General features: G+C 30.3%; 1 protein-coding gene across 2 annotated transcripts; it reads right to left on the reverse strand.

Moving 5' to 3' along the window:
• Positions 1-2,092: 2,092 nt before the first annotated feature.
• On the reverse strand, positions 2,093-5,403 carry LOC106776481 (ATP-dependent Clp protease adapter protein CLPS1, chloroplastic-like). 2 transcript variants are annotated; one of them, XM_014663959.2, is made up of 3 exons: positions 5,275-5,403; positions 3,124-3,274; positions 2,093-2,573 (listed from the first exon to the last, which is right to left on the reverse strand). In XM_014663959.2, the coding sequence occupies exons 1-3, from the start codon at positions 5,327-5,329 to the stop codon at positions 2,312-2,314; spliced, it is 468 nt and encodes a 155-aa protein (XP_014519445.1). In that variant the 5' UTR covers positions 5,330-5,403; the 3' UTR covers positions 2,093-2,311. The 2 variants fall into 2 exon arrangements, with proteins under 2 accessions (XP_014519445.1, XP_014519444.1); XM_014663958.2 differs by having other exon boundaries at positions 3,124-3,310; positions 5,275-5,396.
• Positions 5,404-11,259: the final 5,856 nt, after the last annotated feature.

Genomic DNA, 11,259 nt, shown 5'->3' on the forward strand with positions numbered 1-11,259 from the left:
CCACTTCACTAAACATTTCAGTAAAGGTTCATAGAGATTCTCCCTTTTCTTGCAAAACGTTGAGGAATGCGACGATGTCCGCTCGTGGCGAACTTTGTTATAAAGCACAATGCTAGCGTATCAAAACAATCGATGGAATAAAGGGGGGATGAGTGAACTAGTCTAAGGTTATCCTTTTTAAAGTTATGGAAAAAGATTTACACATAATGATGGCATCGTTAGTCGAGTAGAGACTAACCTGAGTGGTGTAGAAAACAACGTGCTCATTTGGGTTGGTGTTACCATCATACCAGTCCAGATTAAGAGCTTTCCACCAAGGGGTATTAGTGATGTCGAGGAGTTGTGTGTTTTGGGAGTATGGTTGTACTTGTTTTCCTCTTCATTTCCATGGATGTGAGGTAAGGTTTTTTGCACCAAATTCATGTTATCAAGGATTTCCTTATCCTTTCCCTTGCCATCTGTTCTTTCATCCTTAACCCTTCTTTTCAACTTGGCATTCTCCTACCTTAGAGCGTCCATCTTCTCACCACTTCTTTCCTTAAATTTGATCAACTCAACATGCATCTTTGCATGGACTTCTAAGATAGCAAATATGTCTATTGAGGAGAATCTTGTTTCTCTTGTTCGAACAATCCTAATTTTTGTAGACACCATACAACTCTTTTCACATAATAAAAGTCCACCCCACGATGGGTGTCAATTGTCCTTACAAAATCGAATATGTATCCTGCAAAGACTTCCAAGGACGCTTCAAACACTTCCAATCTTCAAACACTAAGGTATTCATCCTCTTCATGAGTACTCATTCTCTTTAAGTTGGATGAGTTGTGCTTATAGAAAATACTTTGACACTTAAGTCAACCTATACCTTTAACAAGCAATACATGCAATATTAATTAACATAATTAACCTTTCTTGTAAGATGTACTATTTATATTATTAATTATAAACCTATACTTGATGAGTTTGGGCCATTGGCATTAACTATGAAAGTAACCAATAAGATTTCCATTGAGTCTTAAAGAAAGCATTGCAAATTTAGAAATCAAATTGATTAGATTAATGAAAATAGTATGAAAATCAAATTTTTCCAAAACCTTGAGCAACTATTAAGGGTGTGAAAAGCATTTTTAATATCTATTTTGAGAGCAACGTTCTCCTTTAACTTTCCTAGAGAGCATATTACTTCTTAAATATATAAATATTTCAATGAAATTATAGAATTACATGATAATTGTTCAAAAACGTAGAGAAAATTGTATTAATATTTATTTGATGTTATACTAAATAGCTACATTATATTAATGAATACATTGTATTAAATTAATATTAATGGGATAATTATACTTCAATGACCATAACTATTCCTGTACTTACTAATATAATTAGTTAATAATTTTCATTTTATAATATTCTTACTGTTATTAGTATTAATAAGTATATTATAAATAAATAAAAGTATGTATTTCATATTTATTTCAAAAAAATGAAAATGAAAACCACTAAATTGAACAACGCTAGTGAAATTTTACATTTTAAAATTAAAATTTTAATTTTTTAAAAAGGTTGTAATATAGAAAATTTATTCATTTATTTCAATTTTATCTATATTTTTAAATGGTTTGAAATTATAACAGTGTCAGCTTAATAACAGAAAAGTAAGTAATCAAACTGAACCAATTAAAAATAAATTAACTAAATTGAAGTTCATAAATAAGCGAAGGAACAGAAATACTAACCCAACCATAAATAAAAGAACTGAAAAAGTAATTTAAACTTTAAATTTTAACTCTTAACAGACTATTAACACTTACACTTCATTAATGTAGAGCAAGAAAAGCCTTATTTTTAATTAAACAAACATTTTCGACAAACATTAACTAGCAACAGACCTTACGTACATCACTGTCCACTAGAAAAGAAAATTTCTTTTCCAAGAGAACAGAACCATTTAATTTTTTCTTTGACAGGGCCTGAAAGATAGTAATTAAGGTTATGTTTGAATCATTAAAATTATGAGCGTAGTAAAACCCATGATTTTAAAAAACAAGGTTTTTTTAATTATTTGATTGATTCCTAATAAAACATCAGCTATTAGTTTCATATGTTGTGCAAACCTTTATTCAAAATCACAACTATCACATGTCTTAATCATAGTTTCGGTCATCTTAATCATGAGGCCAAGTTTTACAAAAGATGTTTTTTTTTTATGGTTTCTATAAGTCTTCAACATGGGAATTTATGTACACATGCTAATAGTTTCATCTCACCTTTCAATAGCATAAAATCCAACGAAAAGTGAGACCGTTACTCAGCAGCCACCATCTGCAGGTTCAATGGAACTGAGCAACCCATTGCCTCTTAGCTGCATGCAATGATCTTCAGCATCAGATTGTGCACAGATAATCACTACTGACAATCCATTGTAATGCGCTTCTTGCATGATATTAACTGCATTATCAAGGGTCATTCCGGGGATGACCTTCATCAGTACTTGAACAACATATTCCCGTTTATTAAAGTTGTCGTTGTGCAATATTACACGATAGGGTGGTGCTGTTTTCCGTGATTTCCTGCACATCTTAGAAAAACCAGAATCAAATATGTTCTTACATTTTATTCTGCAAGGAAATAAATAGTTACATGTCTATACATGATATAGCAGAAAATTCAACAAAACGCATGAATGAACAATTCAGCATCTAAGGCACTATAATTGGTTGCTTAGTTCCTTTTTAGGGAGCAGGTTACGGCATAAACATAGGTTCATATATCAAAATGACATTATTTTTGAAGAAAATGAGGAAAGTACTAGTTTGATGCGAATCTGCTAAACTATTACCATTGTTCTTACACAAGATCTTTCACCTGTTTTAGACTGGCTTTTAATGAAAATGACAACCCCTTTGAAAAATGAATCCCTTATTACTAACAAAAGGATCCTTCGAAAAAAGTATCACTTTCTCACTGATTATTGGTAAAATAACTTCAAATATTACAATTTATATTTTCACTTGTTGAAATGAAAATTTCCTTATTAACTCGTGCAGAAAAACAAAGTTGCAAAACAAAATTTGTCCAACTAGAAAATCTTAATTTGAAGTAGACAAAACTCCTGCTTACTTCAAATCAAATTCAGACTCACGGCCGGGGGTGACTTTCTCAATAACTGGCTTTTCAAGCAACCCTCCTCCTTTACCAGGTACTGCTGCCAATACAGCCACCGGTACGCAAATATTGGAGTATGGTCCTTTACAAAATGAAGGTGTGTCCCCTGTAATGCAAATCTTCAATACGTACAGTTGAAGCCCTTAACCATATAAATAGGATAGGATACAACATTGTTTCAGGTATACAACAAAGTAGATAGCGAAACAAATGAGATATATTATGGGTTAGAAAGAAAATAAAAAGCTCTTGAGACTTGAATATTTATTAGGCATAGATTCTAAAGGCATCGCAAAATATGCTTAAATAAGAAAAACTACATGATCTTCCATACACAGGAGAGGGAGACACATTTAACATAAACATTGAATTTAGCAAAAGAAATGAAAACAAAGACTTTACAAAAAAGTGCAGGTATTAAATCTTCCAACTACAGTCAAATTTTGTAAAACGTACCAAAGAATAATTTCATCTGGATCTAAGAATTAATATGTTAACTGCATATGAGTTGAAAGTATTTGATAGGCAAGAATGGTAGTCAGTATGGTGACAATTGAACGTCTTAGTTCAACATATTACACCAAAATCTTAAGAGACTTGAGCCGATGCCAATCGGGTAACAAGCTTGTAAGCAGATTTAACAATTCCTATTAATCAACTTATCACTAAAAACATATAATGAGATAGGAATTTATAAAAAGACCAATGTTTCAGGAACTATTTTATACTTCTGTTACGTTTCTTGATAAAAGAAACATATTAATTGCAACTCACACAAACTAATTCACTGATTATAGATTTAGAATGGCAAAACAACATGCACAATGCCAAGGGACAATGTATCCCTCCTTACACGACTCTAACAATCAACTTATCACTAATTCACTAACTACTTCTCATATTTTCTTCTCACGTAAACATTCCATTTCCTAATAATTTCACACCTAAAAATATGTGAAGATCAACATGAATGAATTAGGTAAGTAAAACAAGATTATTGCGTGATAAACAAAATTTGTTAAACAAACAAACAAAATGATGTTAGTCACTAAAAGTAGGTCATGGAGACTACTACTAATACTTAGTTCGGGTGTTTTATTTTTCCCTTCAGACCATGATCGATACATATAAGATGGGAGGGAGAGAATTGAAACCAAACATGCCAACACCAGTGTAGAATATGCAGAGCTAGTTTAATAACATTACATAAGTTTCAAAGAATACAATGCCTACAAAATCCACTATTTGATCAATGTCACACTCTCTTTGAACTCACACATCCAAGACTCAAATTTAAGTAATGATGTTTACTATCTTCTATAATGATATGTTCTCCCAAATTGTGATTGACAACATACAAAGTGACAAATCTTTAGTCCGGAGAACATTGTCACCAAGCCTTCATATACTCATAACCTGGCTGAATAATTGAGTTTTATAAGGGTGAACAAACCAGGTGTCATAGTCATTCCTCCTTTCTACAAAGAAAAGAACGCATAAAACATCATATCCAAAAAAATTAGGAAACCAATGTCAATGAATTTATATAAACCATAACAATAACATCATTCTTTTGCTTGGAAGAGTTTATCTAGGTGAAACCTCATAACTTTATGCACTCCACTTAGAATCATAACATCAACTTAAGAGTACACATCAATTTGTTTTTCATAAATATACCTAATATTTGAGACTACATAGAACCACAGAGACTATATTTTAGTTCCCTCAATTCAAAGATATTTTCCATTCTAGTGCAACTGTTAAGACAACCGGTCACGTTATAAGTTTACACAATCGTAATTCTATAAAGTATGAAATCAATCCTATGCTATACCCAATCACCAAATGCTTTATCCCTGAATTTCAGCTTCAGAACTACTTCCAATTACTACCACATTCACATTAGCGAAAATATTCAACAAACAAAAAAGTTTCTTTCTAGAAAATGAAAATCCCACATAATAATAACCAAATCCCAATTCCCTTGAGCAACAGAAACTCGAGAACACTCAAAATATTTTGAAAAAAAAGAAGGAAAACAATACACATAAAACCACAGAGTCGAAGTGCCAAGAAATCGAAATCAGAAGAAAGAAGATGAACCTGGTTTGAAGACAGGGTTGGGAGAGAGAATTCTCCCGCAAATCGCACTCTTCATTTTGCTTGTTCGAGTTCTTTGATCTTTCTTTTCTTTTTCTTTTTTCCTGTTGTTGGTTTTCTCATTACAATAAATAAATGAAGATATCAATAAAATAAAATGAAAAATTAGGATTGAAAATTGGTGGACCGAGAAAATGACACGTGTATCTTTGACACTCGTTTCCGACAAGCAGAGTTCCTCTCATCTACATTTAACGTGGAAACATTGTTTCAATTTCAATTAGGAGATTTCTATCATTTGTTTGAATTAAAAGATGAATTTGAGAGTCAACAAAAATAAATTTAAAGAGAAAAATAGGTTAAAAGTAAGATTATTTGGATTTAAAGAAAAATAAGAAAAATGATTAAAGTTTATGAATAATGTGATTGATAAGAATGTTAAAAGAAGTGTTTTGATAGAAAAAATATAGAAATCATTAAAGTGTTTTGAGAAAATATAGAAATCATCAAAATGTTTAAGTTTATGGATAATGTGATTGATAAGAATATTAAAACAAATGTTTTGAAAATTATTATTATTATTATTATTTAAAGTATTATTAATATTTTAATTATTATTATTATTTAAATTATTATTAATATTTTAATTATCATTACTATTATTCTATTTCACTTAATTTTGCCTAAACAAAACTAAAGATATATTATTGTGTAGAACAAAAGATAATAATAATTATCTGAAAAAGCAATAAAATTCACCACGAAAGATCATCATCATCATTTCACATTCTTTTTCATTCTATCATCATTGTTTCTACTTGAAACTACTACTACAACTCCATTCCACATTTTCAATTAAACAAGAAGAATTCTCCCTTTACCTATGTTCCAAGAACTTCTAGCTCCAAACAAATTTTATTGAAAAATAAAAATATAAAACTACATGATTATATCAAATGTTTTGCGATATTAATTACATTGTTAATTACTCTCCTTAATGTTATGTATCTTTCTTAGTATCTAAACAACATATGATCTCCCATAAAATACGATTATCATGAGTAGAAACCACAACCACAAAAATAGAAGGATGAACTAACATAAATAATAACAATCATTTTCATTACATATTTAAACATATAATCACATCAAATAATACAACTATATGTGATCTTAGTGTTAGGTTTGTAACTCTCGCACATAGCTTACCAATAATCGTTCCACCTCCCCACTACACCCCAAGAGTCTTACGGGCAAAATGAACACTCTCGCTCACTATTATAGATTGTCCACCTTTCGTTGAGTCACCATCATACAAGCAATTATTTACATGTCATCATAGCCAAATCTACTTCACAATTTAGACTCAAAATAATACATAATACATCACATAAAAACAAGAAAGAAAGAAAGAAAACAAGAAAAGAAGAACGTAAGCTCTTCTTAACTCTTACTCTTCACTTCTTCATTCAGTTCCTTCAAAACTCAATACTTAAAACTTTCTCTATTCTTCCTTGACTTGTAACCGTTTATATTAAGACTATCCCCCTAAACTTTCTTGTTCTCTCATATATTTATAAATTTCTAAGGTAAATATAATATTATATTTTCACTTATTATTATCAAATAATAATATATAACAATATTTAAGAGTATCTCATAATATCTAACAATATCTCAATATATATTTTAATTTGTAACAATATCCAATAATATAAATTAATATATAAAAATATCTAATAATATTTTTTTAATTAAATAATTATACACCAAATCTTATTTTTTCAAGCTATAAACATTAATAGGCACATAGTCTATAATTTTTCAAGCTTGTTTTGCAACACTCCCTTTCTCAAGTTAGATGAGTCACAATAACATGAAGATAACAAATGAAAAGAATTTACCTAAGGTAAATTTGTATTAGCTCATCTATAATTGGGTACTACATTTAGTTTTCTATCAACATGATTAAGTTTTCATCATGCAAACTAATGCTGCAAAGATACAAATGAGTGTTATTTGGATTTGAGTCACTCATAACTAAAACAACTCAAATATTATTTGAACATGTAGTCACTCCTAGTTAAATGTCCAAGTATTGTTGGAACATAATCACTCCTAACTAAAAATCAAGTATTGTTTGGAATGCAATCACTCTTGGTTGAAAATTTCAGTATTGTTTGGACCTCAACTACTCATGATTAAAACACTGAGTATTGTCAGGAACACAACCACTCTTGACTAATGTTTTGTTCTCTTGTAGTGATTTGAGGGAGATGATTTGAATGAATTTGAGTGGATTTGAGGGTGATTTTTTTGTTGTTTTTTTGAGTGGATTTGTGGGTAATTGAGAGTGTATTTGAAAGTAAAGTTTGTAAGAATTAGTGTAAGATTTGATTCATATGACAGATTTAAAAAATTAGTTTAATTAATAGAAATTGAAGATTACCAAAATACCCCTAGTTATTAAAGTAATATAAAATTTTATTTATTAATATAATATTTAATTGTAAAAATGTTTATAAAGAGATAAAAATTATAATAACATAAAAAATTATTATTATTATTATTTTGTTATTTTTATTATTAAATAAATTTGCAAAAATAAAAAGGGTTTGTCTTGCCATGAAACTATTTCTTCATAGGATAAAGAAAACAGGGGCAAAAGGGGTTTTCTAATTCAAATACCCTCAAATCTTTCCTGCATAGCGAAGATGGAAAAAAGTTCCCATCTCGCAAATAATCTCTTTTCTTTGCTTTCAAATACGTTCAAACGAACATGAAATATTCTTCAATCTATCCGTGCAAATTAGCTTAAACAGTAAATTACCTAGAAACGAATAGAGGCTAAGAGTTTTAAAAAAGATGAGAGTCATCCAAGAGATTGCAAAGTTTTCACTAACTAGAGAAAGATAGCATATTGTAACAATCTCAAAGTTTAATCACTCTACTATTTTGTAGTTTGAACACAAGCCATGTTCCAATGAAGATCTGGGCACACTATTTTTTTCACCAATATGTTTTGAATAATTTCAAATTGATAGAAATTTTTTAAAAAACTGAGTTGAGAATTATTGCAAATAATTTTCTACCTCATGTCATGTCAGATCTTCATCTTCATTATTTTGTTTGTTCACCCATGAATATAGGATGCATTAAATGCAATACATCCAAGATTAAATGTTAATATCCCTTTCAAACAACATTCTAATAGTTAGCATGGTTCATTAGACATTGGTCACGGATCCTTTATCCAAAATGAGGAAAGAGCGTATGATCATACAAAGCAAATAGTCATCTAGAGTTGTCACAGGGAGCTTTAGAATGTGTGTTTTGAAGCAGTTTTAGCATCTCTTTCAAGAAATATTTTATATTGACTTGAACTTTTTGAGATTTTTTTGGTGGATGTGAAATGAAAACATTTTCTGCAACACAAAAATAAGTTCATTATTGTTTGCCAATTACAACGTTAGCTTGTACAATTGCTTATATGCATGCAGTTTAATGTAGTTTCTGCTTTAGATAAAAACGAAACATATTGGGTGACAAACCTATTTCTTCTCTTATAATATGTTTTACAATCTTTGTATCTTAATATTAGAACATTTATACTTTAAATTTTATTACTTTAAAAACACTTAATCAAAATAAATAAGATTTGATTTTCTAACAACTATCTAATCATGTTCATTTAAAAAGACTACACCTAAGTTGGTAAAAGCATTTGAAAATGTAGATTCAACAAAAAAAAATACTAACAACAAATATTGAAATTTGATTTTGTTCCCATAGTAAAATTAATGCTTAATATCTCTTTTAGTCCCTCTTTAGGAGAGTAATGTTCAAGTGCGTCCTACTTTTGTTCAGAAGTTCAATTTCATCCCAACTTTTGAAAAAGGTGTACAATTAAGTCTTTTTTGGGTCACGACGTTAAATAATTAACGATCCAGCTAACGTGGGTAGTCATCTGTGCAACGTGGCTGTTTCAGGTTCAACGTCCAAAAATTTAATTAATTGTTTTGAGAAAGGAAAATAATTGGTTTCTTCATTCATCCTACACTGTCATCAATATTGGGCTTTACCCTGTAACGGTGGTATTCATCAACTGCTACATCTTCATCACTTCTATCCCTTATCTTCTCTACAAGCATTACATGTTTACAAAATCAGACTATTATCTACTACTTTTATTAAGTTTCGTATATATAATTTTTAAAAAACATATGCTTTTTTAAGTTATAAAAAAGTAATTTGTAATTATTTTAGTTGGATTTGTAGGTAGAAAAAAGAACCTGAATATCTGTAGCACAAGATTCGACACCAAAAATATAATTGTTTAGTGCAGCATAGCTAACTAAATCTAAGGCAGTGGATTGCTTTTCATTTATACCTTTTCCTTGTGATGAACACCCTCCTAAGCAACCAAGATCCTGTCGAAGACTCCCACACGCATTCTCACTCACACATACCTCAATTTTATACCAGTTAGCCCAATACGACGGGGATGAATTCAAATCAACACAAAGGTTAATTCCCTCCTCTGACCACCCATGGTACTCAAAAGAAAGAGGAGGAACATCAGTAATTTCTATCAGTGAAAAAGTGAAATCTTTCTCCTGTGAACAAACACCGGTTTCCACATCTCCATTGTTATTCTGATGAAAACATTGCTTTGTCTTGTGCCTTGTATTGCATAAATGAATATCCGACTTTCCTCCAGACAACCTTGTCTTCTATGAATCTCTATCAGACATTGTATACACAAGTTGCTCCTGTAATTGATGAACACCAATTGGGAGGAAACCAAACTCTAACCCATTTTACTTTCTAACCATTGTCACGTGAATTTTATTCAAAATCACATATTTACCCTTAGTTAGCTAGTCACATTTTGAATCTGAAACAACCACGTTGCACAGATGACTACACACGTAAGCTGGATCCTTAATTATTTAACACTGTGACCCAAAAAGGACTTAATTGTACACTTTTTTTTCAAAATTTGGGACAAAATTGAACTTTTGAAAAAAAGTAGGACGAACTTGAACATTACCCTCCTAAAGAGGGACCAAAAGAGGTATTAAGCCTAAAATTAATAAGTTGTTATTGATGCTATCAAATTAGGATGATGATATTTTAACAACACTTTTTGATAATTTTTTTTGACAACAGGACATTGTCATCATTTTATTGGTCTATTTGAATTTGCGTTTAAAAAAATATTTAAAACGGACCAATCACAAACTGTCACGTATACACAGTAAAAAAATTATTAAAAAAATATTGTTAAAATGACGTTTTCCATCAAATTAACGCTAACTATAACTAATACTGGTGGCCAGTGCGTTTGGATCGGAAGTTGGGTTGAACTTGCGATCTGCTCTACGATTCTGTCGAGAGTTGGTCTCACGTAATCTTTGGTGAGGCTGACGATGGCAATGTGAACTACTATAGCTGCAAAGAATATTATTAAACAATTGATGATTTGTTCTTTGTTGTAACCTCGTTAGTATAAGACTATGAATTAACTTTGGCTTATATCCCTCATAAAACGATATTATTTAAGATATAGGGGTATGAATAGGTACATTAGACTTCTTTATAAAATATATAAATTATTTCTGCGTATATCAGACATGGTAAATGTGATAAGCTGTCGTTGAAGCTATCAAATTAATACTACTTTTCAAGGCAACTTCAGTATTGCCTAGTAGTATTCAAGAAAGTAGATAGGGATAAAGTAACCCTAAGTCGTCTCCCAACGAACANGGAATTGCTTTCGAATATCTGAACTTATGAATGCTATGCAATGCTTAAGAACAAAAGTGAGGATGTTTAAAGGTTGTTGTAAAACAAATAGTAAAATTAAAAACAATTATGAAGAAACAGGCTAATTCCACTNCTTTTCCAAAATAGATTCATCATCGGTTATTCACAGATCATTGTTCAATTGATTATTGTTTAAGTTTCAAATTAATTAAAGTACAT

The sequence above is a fragment of the Vigna radiata genome, chromosome 11 (assembly GCF_000741045.1).
Source record: "Vigna radiata var. radiata cultivar VC1973A chromosome 11, Vradiata_ver6, whole genome shotgun sequence".
Taxonomy (NCBI): Eukaryota; Viridiplantae; Streptophyta; class Magnoliopsida; order Fabales; family Fabaceae; genus Vigna; species Vigna radiata.